The sequence below is a fragment of the Erigeron canadensis genome, chromosome 5 (genome assembly GCF_010389155.1).
Source record: "Erigeron canadensis isolate Cc75 chromosome 5, C_canadensis_v1, whole genome shotgun sequence".
Lineage (NCBI taxonomy): Eukaryota > Viridiplantae > Streptophyta > Magnoliopsida > Asterales > Asteraceae > Erigeron > Erigeron canadensis.
In genome coordinates this window covers 44759797-44774879 of record NC_057765.1, presented here as the reverse complement: position 1 = coordinate 44774879, position 15083 = coordinate 44759797, and the positions used below count along the sequence as shown (strand labels likewise).

Genomic DNA, 15083 nt, shown 5'->3' with positions numbered 1-15083 from the left:
ATAGTCAGTTTACACACTGGGGGCTTGTTGAAATTTAAGGACCGGGACCACCAACTAATTAATCTGGCATTTTGAGAAGCCTATCTATGGGTAGTAGCCAACATGGCCTAATAAACCTAAATTTTCAATCATTCTCAAGAGTTGTGATCATTATTTTACAGCCTTTTCAAATCATTTTATCTGAATAGTATGAGGGTAAGCACAAGAATGTATCAACTCTAATTACTGAGTTGCCTGTTCTGATCAGTTATTGCAAGCTCTAATTTTATGCCCGAGGCATTGTAGTGCCCATCATTTGAACTACGTAGACAGTCATTTGAGATATCACTCTTTGGCTGTCTTAAAACTTATTTTTCAATAATCCAAAACAGGAGCTTTTTAAGCTAAATACGCTCGTTTTAAAGGCTGCTGTTGAGAAGCTATATCATAAAGAGCATATAAAGCAAGTTTTTATGTATTATATAGTATTTGGGTATTGTTAGTGACAATACTAGGCGTTGTCAACAATAGGTAATCGTTTGATCAAAAATTAATACGTTATTGCTAAGAAATATATATATATAAGATATCATTATTATATATATATAATAATAATGTATTAGGTGATGATCTTTTTTTTTTCTTTTTTTTTTATTTGTTTGGGGGGGGGGATCTAAATCTCAATAACCATTGTTTATTATTTTAATGTTTGCAAATTAATATATCTATGGTTGAGGAGATCTTCATAAGAGCTTGTTAAAGCTCTTTTTAAACCGACTCAGATGGCTCTTGAGCAGAGTTTGTTAGAAATGACAATGGCAAGTTTTCTTCAACTTTTTGATCATGCGGCTTACTTTCAGGTCACCAGAACTTGTTCATTTAGCTAGGCATTTAGCGCTGAGATGTGTTACACTAAAAATTTTATACACGAGTCTCGAGTTTAAAAAAAAGTTATGAAGTGTTTCACCACATTCATATTGTATAACATGTGGTTTACAAAACATACAAAAGGGCAAATCCTTTTGGAAAGTGTAAAAGTACAATGAAATGTACTTCAAAAAACACCATTAAAAACTCGAGACTTTTTTTCTAACCAAAAAATGTTGCTGTAACTCATTGTATCCAAAATATTCTCATTCATCCACACCGATGTCAAAGTTGTTGTCTTCTATATGACACCCCCTTTGTTTGATTCAACCATCCACCAACCTGTATGCACATCATGTCAGTTAGATTATTAGACTACATCCATCGGATTCATTACCCTTAACTAGCTCTGCCATTTATTCAACATTAACAATATTCAATTACTCATTGGAAAATGAGATGCAGGATGTACATTAACAGTAGCAAATACCCTGGAAAATGAGATGCATGATGTACATTAACAGTAGCAAATACCCCATTTTTTGGCGGCTTATAAAATATATGACAGATAATAGGCGTGTTAAGATATTCCTTAAAAATCAAGAGATCTACAATTGTGCGTAACAAACACAGCAGTGAAAACATACATATTCACTCTTCCTAAGTATATACTATGTGCAAAGGGACACTATATGTATGTATCAAAAATCTTACTTTGAGCTAACTAACGAACACACTATAAACATCTTCGCAGAAACAACATTTTGATGTGTACAAAATAGCATTTTGATCGTTCAACAAAGCAACACTACTAAAATGAAAACAACTTTATCTTTTTGTATACTTGTGAAGTTCTCGAAGGTTGTTTGTTAATTTGGCACGGTGTGGATCAATCTATGTATTGTGTGTTAAAATCGTTTTTAACTTCCAATAAAATCCTCCGGCTTATACGTGCTTCAGTGCTTGATACTACCGTAACCAAAATATAATATCAACAGTTATTTTAACTTTTGTTCTTCCATTCGTTTTCGATTCATCCATATATAGAAGTTTCCTTAAATTTGTTTTCTTGTAGGTTACCACCGGCCACTTGTCATCATGCCATTTTCAATAATTCCTGATATGCTCATAGATTTCATCCTTGGATGAATTGCATTCATGACATGATTAGTTGTATATGTATTTGTGGGGAAAATAAATAGTTCTAAATAAAAAGACCATTGCCTCTAATGTATTGATGAGCTTCCTTTCGCCATTATATTTCAATCCAATTTTCAAAAAGCACATTGTATACATCAAACTTTTAATTCATTGTTACTAAATGTACAAGTTTAGGAGTTTGGTCTCTAATGTTATGTTAGTGGCGGAGGTAAGTTTTAGCATCTTGCTGGCTTTATTTCTACCGTATAGATAGGAGCGGTTACTCTATTCAGCTCTTTAAAATGCAAAGTGCACTGTTTTCATCTTTTATTGGTTCCTGACCACCACCACTGGCTTCTTTCCCCGCCGCACCACAATCGAAAATTAACAGGGGAGAGCTAGTATGGGTGAGAGTATAAGTGGGGATTGGTAATGGAATGATCTACCTACAGACGACACCATCAATTGCCATTGCTCCGGCATAAATGAAAGTACTAATATACGACATAAGTATCACTAACATACTTATGTGGGTGATAGTTAAGCGGTATGTTAGTTTTTTTAGTTATTACTAATATACACTGATATGTGAGTGTTAATTAAGTTGTATGTCAATAATAATTATTAAGAAGAATGGTTTAGATATACTGGTGGTAAATACTTTGGGTTTTGGAGACAGATGTACGTCGAAGGTTTGATCGATCTCTATCCCGTATGTAAATACCGAAGGTCTTTTTCTACCATTTAGGTTTTTTTTTTTTTTTTTTTGATTCAAGTATTTTTAAACTTCCATGAAAAAAATCCAACAATAAAGTTTGTTTTTTAAATCCTAACTTTCAAGTCCTTTTAATAGAAGCATATCTAGGGTTTAACGAAGCATCTCTATTCCTCAAACAGGACAAACCAATTACTGTCTTCTGCAACAAACTCACAGAGATTGTTAGTGGAAGAGAGATGACATACGTATAAACAAACATAAAAACATACACACACATACATCGACAGACAATAAGTCAGAGAGATATACATACATATATACAAACAGAGAGATGTAACAATGAAGCCTGAAAATGGGGGTGGGGTTACATTACATAGATGCATACATACATTTGCTTGGTGTTTGCATTGGAAAAGAACCAAAGTTTTAAGACCCCCTATTATTGCATCTGCACGTGTAAATCCAATCGTCCCCCATACATCATTCATCTCTCTTCAAACCCTAATAAAGACGGTCAAACCAAACACCCTAATAAAGCAGTGTTATTTTTTGAACATACATATATAGTTGTGTGTTTATAATTCTTCAACTAACACACCCACATGGTAAAGATATTATAACTTTGCCATTTTCTACACATCAATTCAAGATTCTTTCCTGCTATTCACTCAACCTCGCTTAGTTATCTATCAAAAGATGCACTGCAATTCATATATATATGCTCTTTATTAATCTTTTAATTTTATTATGTAAAAGCTATCTAGCATATACTCCATCAATTTGTTGAATAAATCATTGGATAGTACTAATTAAAACATGGTCATGAAATATATCTATATACTATAATATATTATAACTTGTGGGGTTCTATATATGAAGAAGAACCTTAAAGTTAATTGAAATTTTAATGAGGATTTCATGATTCATACAACCTAGCTTAAAGGAAAAAAAGAAAAAAACATTCGAGTATACAGATAACAAATCGTCTATAACTAGGCTGTCTTCATTACTTTCATTCAAAAGCTAGCTATTTTTACAACTCAAAAGGCTATGTCAATTAATTACTAGAAAAATGTCAAAGCCTGGTTTCTGCAAGCTCAACATTTTCTTTGTGTATAACTTGAAAGGTTTTGAATTTAAGTTGTACTTATATTCTTGCTGAATTAATGACCAGAAATGTGATTATGAATGAACAGCTAGCATATATATTGATAGATTTTGACATATCAGTCTTCACATAAATTACCAACAAATAATGCAGAAAAAGGAATTAAGAGAATTTAAATAGGACACTGCACGTACACGAACAAAGTGAAGCTAGCTCACAAAAAAGGAGATATCAATTTCACAAGTTTTGTACAACCTTAAATCTTGATCAAACATGCTAGCTATGGAGGAGGTCTAACCATTTCAACTAATGATAAACATCACAAACATACTACTAATTTATGTGAGAAACAAAAGAGATGGATCGGAATGCGCATAATTAAGTTTAAGTGAAAGTAAGTATGAAGAAGAATATTGCATCAGGTAGGAGATGGAGTTTTAGATTCCTAGATCTTGCCTTGATCAAATTCTAATCAAAACTGGGGTCGAGTAGCACCCCAATTATACGCGTCTGTGGGTAACTGATGATTTAGCATATTAGGAGGCAATCCATGGAATAACGAGGGATTCGACTCACTCATTAGTTGTTGACCATTATTGATCCCGGTTGGTGATCCTAAACCCTCGTTCGCAGTAGTCTCTTCTTCCTCGAGAGGAAGCCTCTCGTAGGCAGCATTACCAAAAGATGCTGCCATAATTACCACGGGCCCTGACGCGAGTAAGGGCCCGACAACTCCCCCTCCAACCACCTGCCCTTGACCACCGGCTAAATAAATAGTTAGCCCAGAAGCAGCTGGCGGTGCTGGAGGGGGAAGAAACGACCCTGAAAGCGATAAGATCTCAAATCGCCCATGTAGGGTCACAACTTCCCCCGGAGCAGACGGCTGCTTCAGGGTTACATTAGTAACCGTCCCACTACCACTTAAAATGCAAACCCCTCTTTGCCTTCTTGTGGCAAAAGTGGCTATACTTTCTTGAATATCACATCCACTTGCCACCTCCATCACATGAGATCTCAAGGCGTTTGGACTATCTCTTGTGATAATAATCGGTGGCTTGGGTTTGTTTTTTGATCCAGCTGGGCGGCCTCTTGGCCGCCTAGAACCACCGCTACCCCCACCACTGCTATGATCACCTTGATTATTATCCCCACCGCCAGTCACCACGGAAGCCAATTCTCTATTATTGTTGTTGTTGCTATGATCTCTTTCACGCTTTTGGCCATGGTTGTTGTTAAGGCTGCTACTTCCACCGCTTTGTTCATCCTCATCCGGATGCTGCTGCTGGAATTGGTGGTGGAGCTGAAGATGATCTCTAGCATGAAAAGGTGGAGGTAATGGACGGCCGCCATGAGCTGTCGTAGCTGGATTCATAATTATGTCTTGTTAAAACTATCACACAATTATTTTTCTTCAATTCTTGACGATTTATTATTGGTGGGTTTTTAATTTTGTTACTTTTCACCAATAACAACAACTTAGAGTGAACCTTTTGGAAAACCCAATATAACTCAAACCAAATATCGCCATCAATATCTCTATACACTTTGAATGGATACAAATAATATATCTCTATGTTTGGTGAAAGAAAAAGAGGGTTTTTGAGATTTAGGGTTTGGGTGAGTGAGTGAGAGAGAGAGAGAATGAATGAAATTTTTGTTAAGAAGAAAAAGAGGAAGAGAGGAGAAGAAGACAGCGTGCGGCATGGGGGGCGGTGGGTGGGACCTACACTTTCTCTTTCCTTGTCTCCCTCTCGCTACCCCACGTTCTCCCGTCTTTCTCTCTCTCCTATATTTTGTCGATTCTTAATCCATACAAATTTACTTTACATGATTTATTTCTTTTGTTTCTATTACAATAAATCTATATAAAATAATACTCGAAAAATTAATAAGCCGGATAAAAATGATAGTTATCCGGTCATAACTTGAGACAATATAAAATTAAACATTAATCAATAAAATAATAAGATAATAACTTTTTTTTAAACTCCAAAGTAGATATATATGTCCCATTAGAACTATATATTAATAATTCCTTAAATATTCTATAACTTTAGTAAAAAATGAATTTATAGTCACCTGTTTTTTTTTAACTTTAAATCTATGTTGCATATTTTTTTAAATTTCTATATTGCACTTAAGAGGTGACACATTGTCGCAACAAAAAAGTTGTGAAGAGTTGTTAGCCGCTTATAATATTTTTTTCCAAGTGATCGATTTCAAAACTACTTTATCATCCTTAACTTCATCATCAACTATATTTTGAACAGTATCCATCATAAATTTTTCAATGCTTTGAACCTCATAACATTCATTACCTTCACCAGAATAATCCCGCAACTCATTCACATACGTTTTGTGCTAATAATGGATACCCGTAATCAAGATCTCAAGTTCACGAATGTCTTTTCCATAGTTTACATTGGTTAAATTACTTCTGCCGATTGAATTCATGGAACGAATTTTATCGTGTCGAAAGCAATTTGCTTTTAAATCTTGTGTCATTTAATGTGTGAATGTATATTGGATATGAAAATTTTGAAAGTCATACATAAACCTTTTTAAATTAATAATTTATTAATTTATCGATATAATAATATCTCGATAATTTAATAAAATATCTCGGTCCCAACATTATTATTTCATAGAGATTTTACTGTATGTGTAAATATATGTTTTTACAAATTAAAATGATGTTATAAGTACCATTAATTTTATTTAATTATCACAGTGTATAAGTTTGGAAATGTGTGGATCAAATATTACTATAGAGAGTCCAAACTATGTTGTTTTAATCGGGTTTACGAGTACCTCTTCGCTCAATACCTAATTGAAGAAAAAACCTACTAATACCCCGTTCAAAACGACAACACATTAGAAAAAAGCATGTCTTTTAAGACTTGAATCTTGGACTCTCCAAATTCAAATACTCATGAAGAAACTTCCTTACCATTATGCTATTATATACATGAATATGACGTACTATCAAAATTAAGAAGTTTTACGACATCCTTTCACAAATGTAATTAGTTTACGAGACGTTTGGTTGTGAATATGAGTTAAAACAAAATATGGAGATAAAAAATATATGATTTTTATAATGTAATATGATTCAATAAGATTATATGGGAAATGTATACACCTGGCCCCAATAGAAATCGGTAGGAAATCCCAAATTTTAGACATATGAAACTCATCTTCATGTTAATCAAACAATGACTACACGAAACCCAAACTCATACACATACCTAAAAGCCCCAAAACTAAACGCACCCTAGTGAATTTACTTGGACTCTCATGCACTGCAAAGTTTGATCATATTGTACTTCCTAATGTCAAAAAATATGGAAATAATTTTAGACAAAATTTAAAATTAGTATATCATGTGTTAAAGAGTTAAATCCAAAAATATACATAATAAAAGGTTATGGGTCAAATTTGAAGAAAACGTAATCTAAAAATTGAAATCAATTATATGTTGATGTGTGCCTAATCAACTTTCAAGTAATGGAAAGCAAAATTACAAGGACAAAGTTAAAATCCACAATATGGAAAAGTAGAAAACACCTCGTCATTATCCAGGGGCAGCCCACAGGCCAGTTTGAGCAGCAAATGTTCACTCCATCTAACCGTATACTAAGCCCATTGTTGAAACTTTTCAGCCCATTTAGCCCCATAATTTAATTTGAATATTGAATTTTTGACTAATTGGCCACTTTTTATATTATATTAACTAGATTTTAGACCCGTGTCCAACACTGGACACGGGATTTACGATATTAACAATATTAGATCTCCATACATTTAAGTCATAAAAGCTTACAATTTTAAAAAAATACGGTTTTAAGTGTTATATTTTGCAAGTTGTATTACAATAATCATAGGTTCCTCACTGTTATTATTAGCCTAGACATATTGGTGAAATTGTTTGCCGTAGTCATTCCACAAGGCACATGCTATATATAATAATTTCTCCATTATAGAATATTTTGAAACAGATGTACTCATAATTTGATATTATTAAGAAAAATAATTAAGAATTAAAATATAAACATATTTGTGATCCTGTACTTGACACTCAAGTATATGTATTAATCATGATGCACGTTCATAACACGCATATGTTTATTTTCAATCATTTGTTCTATGATAATATGATAACAATTAGGATTATTTATATTATTTGATAACGATTAGGACTCTTCTAATATTTGTTAATAAGTCATTAGGTTTTCAAATTATTTTTGTAAAAAATATTCATATGTTAATTTTTTTGTTTAATTAAATGATTGTAAATTTTAAAAAAATCTTCAAGTTGATGGCTAAAAATAAATATAAATGAAGTATTCAAGGCTAAAAAGTGTAAATTATTGATGGAAAACAAAAAAGTGTAAATTAATGAGACTTTTTCTACAAATTAATATAAATATTAATATAATAATATATTTGGATAATGATTATTATGATTTTTAATTTGTAGTTTATCTAAATGATGACATCATCAAAAGTCAATTTAATGAAATCGAACGATGTGATTGGTTAATTAGTCATTAGTTCAACTGTCTTATAGTATATATTAAGATTAATTAACAACCCTTATTTATCAAAAAACAAGTCTGTACTTAAATTACTCGTTCTTATATACATCAATTTAAATATATCCGCCTAATATAAATATAACATCAATAATGAAACAATATATAACATACATCTTTAATTTCAATTCTTAAAATAATTATACTACTTACTAGATTTAAACTCGTGTCAAATACATGGATTGTTTATGACATATTAAAGATAAATTAATATATGTAATCCAATAAAAATCATGAAAGAACAAACCAGTGAATTCAAATATAAACAATGGTATTAAAATATGAAATGAAATAACAAACATGTAAATTCAAATATAAATAACGTAATACTGAAACATTGATTAAAGCGTTTAAAGTGTTCATTTATCAATATCGTAACTGTCATGGCTTGTTATTGTAAAAGTTTTCTTAATAAAAGAATTAACGAAACTTCTTGTAGATTTTGTTGTGTATTTTTTTTCATGAAAGTGTTAGATTATCTAATTGTTATATTTTGTTGTGTATTTTTTTTTTCAATGAAAATTTTGGATTATATAGTTGTTATTTGTTAGATATATTATTTTCTTTATATATAATCAATGATAACTTAATAAGTTATAATCATAGCTGGATGAAGACTAATTGTAATCAAATTTGGTTAGGTATTTTTTATTAATTTAATTAGTTGGATATTTGAGATAAATATAAGTTTTATATTTTATCTATTTTATTTTAATACAATTATTATTTTAAGTAAAAGGTTTAAAAATGTAAGTTGGTGATGGAAAATCAAAAAATATAATTAATTTAGACATGTGTTGATAACTTAACTAATTTTGTGAAATCAAAAGCTATGATTGGTCAATTGAAGTTAGGTCAATTGTCTTTTAGTATACACTAGATTTTAGACCCGTGTCAAATACACGAATTGTTTATGACATATTAAATGTAAAACTAAATGTATGTAATTCAAAAAAAGATGTGAAAGAAGAAACCAGTAAATTTTAATATAAAGAATGTAATTAAAATTATGAAAAAAAAAACCGATAAATTCAAATATAGATAATGTAATTAAAATCAAAATAACAAAATGCAATACATAAACAATAACGAAAGCGTTTAACTTGTTCGTTTACCAATATTATGTCAAGACTTGTTGTTGTGTTTATTTTCTTAACAATATATTTAAATAAGCTGCTTCTTTTAGTTTGTTTTGTGGTATTTGTATTTCATGAAAGTTTGGGATTATATAAAAATAATATAATGATATAATTATTAATTCATATTAATCCAAATATTGTAACTTCTCTAACTCTTAGATATATTTTTTTAAAATACACAAAAATACACGTTAAATACCCGGAATTTACGATATTATGAATATAAAAATAAGTATATGAAACACAAAAAGACTTATACCACGTTAAAATGTAAAAAGTTACCAGATAATTTTTCTAGCAGGCTAGTATGTTGTTGTTATATTAAGCCCGTTTTATGCTAATGTTAACAATTGTTTCTCATCATGTACAAACTTTTTGGTCATAATTTATGCATGAATTAGTTATGGGATAAAGCTAATAACAATAGACCCAATTTGTTAAACACAATGCAGTTATACGACTATTCAAGTTATGCAGCTATAATCTATTTCTTTTTTGAAAACGTAGATACTAATTTTAAGAATGGAAGAGAAGGGGAGAAAAGAATTTTTTGCAGAAAAACTAAAAAAGGGTGCAGATGTGCTTTTTATGTATTTTATTATCTCAATCTTAACAATATTTAATAAACTAAATGAAGTGAATATATATAAGTAATTGTATTTATCTCGATTGAGGTAGATTGTATTTATCTCGATTGATAGATAGTTACTTTTTTAATACTTGTATTTATCTATGTTGTCCTTTTTTTTTTTTAAGAAAATAAAATCGACAGGTAGCCACTTTTGTAATACTTGTATTTATCTATGTTGTCCTTTTTTTTTTAAGAAAATAAAATCGACAGGTAGTTTTAATAAGATAACTTATTTAATAGTTGTGTTGTATCTATCATTTAGAAGCATTACTATAAAAAGGTTTTTATATTTTTATCGACGTACTTTTTACTTTATATAACATGACTTGATTTTGAGAAATTAAATTTAGTCACATGTTTAATTTGATAAATTAGAGAAATTGAGAGTTTTAATTGGTCAGTTAGGTTAGTTACCTTTTAATATATATTAAAATTTACTTTCATGTCCGAACCACCACCTGCCGTCCCACCGTCTCTGCTACTACCATCGCCACTATATCGTACGAACATGTTTTTACTTATACTTTCTTTAAACATATACTAGTAGTTGAACACGCAATAAAATGAAAAAGAATTCCCTCAAGTTACCCAACTTGAAAGTTAAGTTGGGTAAATTTTGACCTTTAGTTTATAATCAAAGTTTAAGATTCTTTTAATGTTAATCCTTTATTTTAAATCAAAGGTCAAAATTGCTTTGAGTCAAGTTATTTATAACTTTTTGGGAATCATTTCCTCAATAGAATGCGGTTAAAACCCTTATGATATATGAATTTTAATTATTAGATGGTTTTAAAATGCACGAAGTTTTATTACTCGTAATATACTTTCTTGTTCTAGTAATTTAGTTACTCGATATATATTACCGATTGTGTGGGACTGTGGGTATTTGGACAGTATTTAGTTGATTAGTTGTGGTAATTTAATAATTGGTTGATTTTGTGTGACTATACATCTACATATCATTCTTAGGTGATTCTTTGTTGTAATATTAATTTACAGTTTATCTTCTCAAATTATAAACGAGGAGCGTAAGCTTACCAGGTTAAAAAAAGTCAAACCCCGACCAGGAAGTATTAGCGGCGATGTCGCCGTTAATACTGCGGACCCCCATTTCCGTAATGGTAAATCTGACAGAGAAAATAGCGGGGCCCCTGTCAGTGTTAGAGTATTAGCGACGACGTCACCGTAAATGTTTTGGTCGGGTTGACTTATGCCTGGTGGTTTTACCTTGTAACGTGAGAATGAACTGTTTAGTTTGACCATCTCGTCATGAACATATTTGAATCCTCATGACCGGCTTTGACTTGTAAACATACAAAATTATATTGTTGAAAACATCATCGGTTTTTTGATAAATTTATCAGCCTATCACTATATGATATATATATATATATATATATATATAAATATATATATGAAAATGCTAAATACAGCTCTTAAGAGTTGTATTTAATGTGCATAAAAAAACTTGTACCTTCCATATTAAAAGTCCGCCCCCTGATTTTCATGGTAAATGTACAAACAATTTATGCACCTTAAACACAGCCCTAAGGGCTGTATTTAGCAAACCCCATATATATATATATATATATATACGGGGGAAGTGAGTATGGGGTTGTCCCCCATCTAATTAGATGGGGAACCACTCACATTTGGTTTTATAATCATGAAAATCGTGGGGACCATGTATTTGTTTTAAATTCAAACAAATAATAAAATATTTGTATGTGAGGGGTTCCTCATCTAAGCTTAGATTAAGTAAAGTAACTCCCAATGTCGTATTCCACGGGTTTTTAGGTCCCAATACCGTTTTCGACGGTGTATGGGGGAGGTTGATATGTAGACAGCCTTACCCCTACCAAAGGGAGAGAGCCTGCTTCCAGGTTCTACCATAGGTAGAAAAGGACATTCAGCCTTGCTGGGCATGAGGATCAAATCCATAACCTCTATTTCCAAAGACTTGAGCTCTAACCACTGATCTAACCAAGTTGGTTTAGATCATACTCACTTTTCCCTATATATATTTGTGTATAATATTATTAAATGAAACACCTGCAAACCAAATAAATCATTTACATCTACATTAAAATACAAAATATATTGTCACATCAAAGTGGACATCAACTTAAACTCGATGAGACACTCAGTATGGGTCGTTACTATTGGGACCTGTATATATAGACACATGTTTGCCCCGCAGCCATCTTGCGCTAACTTATAGAAAGCATTTATTTACATATACATATTATCGATACGACATTTTTCTTGCACCAATAATTCTTCGAGTATTGTTAAATTTCAAGATTTGGATGATGTTACGTAATCCAAAATATAACATACTACCATCCACCAATAATTCTTCGAGTATTGTTAAATTTTTATTATAAATTTTATTTTATAAGTTTTATGTTTAAAACGTGGCTTAAAGGTATCCCTATGTTCTCACGAAATGTTTCGTTAATTCAACACACATTGACACATAGTAACAAAATGATTAATTTAAACAATTTTTAAGACACTTTTATAATCAGCTTGTGGCTAAAAAAATAACTACTATACGTACAAAATGGTAGCTATATCATTTGATACAAACAAGGTAAAAGATGTATCCATAAATTCCTGAAACGTGTTCCCTTGGTCAAAGGTTGTTTATTAAATAGTTGTTTTGAAAATAAGGAAACAAATTTTATATTATGAAGCAATGTTTTCATAACCGGACCGGACAACAAATCGGCCACTTTACTGGTTATTGGTTGGATCGGTCAGACCGGATTAAAAAACTGGATAATAAAGTTACAAATATACTATAATACGTATATATATATATATATATATATATGATATAGTATGGAAATAAAAATACATAATAAATTTTTTTTTTTGAACATTCATCTTTATTAATAAAGGAAAACCAGCAAGATGCTAGTAAATACAAGGTTTGGGATTACAAAGCAAAATACAACTAAAAATTAAAGCTATTTCATTTTTGCCATTCATTTCGGTTCGATTTCGATCTATTTGATAATCAATGGTAGCTTATTGACTTGAATTCCCTGGTGGCATAGTGGATTGAGGGAGTTTTGTTATTGAAAGCTTTTTCATTTCGAATTCTCCAAATCGTCCAGATGAAAGCTTGGATGATCAGATTGAAAATCTTGGATCTTTTGGGGCCGATTATTGGTTCCTTGTGTATTTCAAGTAAAGTTCTGATCTTGGATGCTTTCATCAGCGGAATTTTGCACCAGGATAGGAGGAATTTCCACAGTTCATCTGCAAAAGGGCATTCGAGGAACAAGTGGTGTGTTGATTCTTCACTAGCATTGCACAATGGGCATTCGGGGTTCTGAATGGGTATGTTCTTTTTTATCAGCAAATCTTTCGTTGGAAGTCGATTCCTTTCCAATTTCCAGCCGAGAATATTGGTCTTCAATGGGGCAAGTCTGTTCTATGGGAAGCACCATGGTTTCAGTCCATACTTTGCTTGGTTAAGGCAGTTTTTCATTGATTTGATAGTGAATGGTTCTGCAGGATTATAGCTCCATGTCCACGAGTCGTCTATGTCTGTCAGATGGATATCTTGGATTCTTGATAGCAATTCGATGAATTGTTGGGTTTCTTCTGTTGTTGTTGGCGGCCTGACCCAATTCCATTCCCACTGTGAGAAGTGTCCGTTTCTAGTGAGACGATCTTTGATGACACATCCTTTCCTTTTTTCAAGTTTGAAGAGATCAGGGAATGTGTTGTTTAAAGGCTCGTTACCTTGCCACAAGTCTATCCAGAATCGTATTGATCTACCATTTCCTACAACACCTGAGAACAATCTTTGCAAAGAAACATTAAAAGGATCGAGGTGGGAGCTTAGTTTGGCAATGTTGTACCATGCTCCCACCAAACCGGTCTTGTGAGGGATGAATGAGCAATTCTTTTGTGAAAAGTGGATGGAGGTGATAGTACGTCCCCATAAGGAGTTTGGTTCCATACGGAAGCGCCACCACCATTTAGCAAGAAGAGACAGGTTTTTAGAAAGAAGACAACCCAACCCTAACCCACCCGAATCCAAAGGGGCAGTGACAATTTCCCAAGAGACCCAAGGTATTTTTTTTGATGTGGACGTGCCCCCCCAAAAGAAATTTTTACGAATTTTTTCAAGTTTAGCAAGAACACTAACCGGTGCCTTATGAAGCGGAAGATAGTACGTAGGAAGGTTGTCAAGCACAGAGCGGATGAGGGTGATTCTTCCACCAGTCGAGAGGGTGGCGGCTTTCCAATTTAACAATCGGTTTTCAAAGGTTTGGATAACAGTTGTCTAATTGCTTGTACGGTTCATATTAGCTCCGATAATGAGTCCAAGATGTGTAATTGAGAAGTAACCAGGTTTGCATTTGAGTATATTGGTGGAGGCTTCAGTTTGTGCTTATGAAAGTCCAATGCCATAAAAGCAGGATTTGTGAAAATTGATCTTCAGGCCGGACACGAGGTGGAAACACCGCATGATTCTGGTAATATTGGCTAAATTGGTGGTGGACCAAGAACCCAGTATGATCGCATCATCTACATATAAGAGATGAGAGATATTTGGCCCATAGTTTGGAAGTTGAATACCTGAAATAAGACCAAGTCTCATAGCCCGGTGAAGAGAAGTGGAGAATGCTTCCATAGCAATTATGAAGATGAAAGGTGAAAGAGGGTCGCCTTGTGGTACACCGCGTTCACAATTAAATTCAGCTGTGGGGCAACCATTGACAAGAACCGCTGATCGGGTAGAGAGCAGAATACCTCTTATCCAATTGAGCCATCGAGTGGGGAATTCCATTTGTTGCATGACAGAGATGATGAAGTCCCCGTTTAAGGTATCAAAAGCTTTCTCAAAGTCGATCTTGAAACAAAAAGATTCGCGTTTGGATTT

At 32.3% G+C, this 15083-nt stretch overlaps 1 protein-coding gene across 1 annotated transcript; it reads right to left on the bottom strand.

Moving 5' to 3' along the window:
• Positions 1–4022: 4022 nt before the first annotated feature.
• LOC122600480 (AT-hook motif nuclear-localized protein 22-like) lies at positions 4023–5434 on the bottom strand. The gene has a single exon (XM_043773197.1). The coding sequence runs from the start codon at positions 5182–5184 to the stop codon at positions 4285–4287; it is 900 nt and encodes a 299-aa protein (XP_043629132.1). The 5' UTR covers positions 5185–5434; the 3' UTR covers positions 4023–4284.
• Between the last annotated feature and the right edge of the window lie 9649 nt (positions 5435–15083).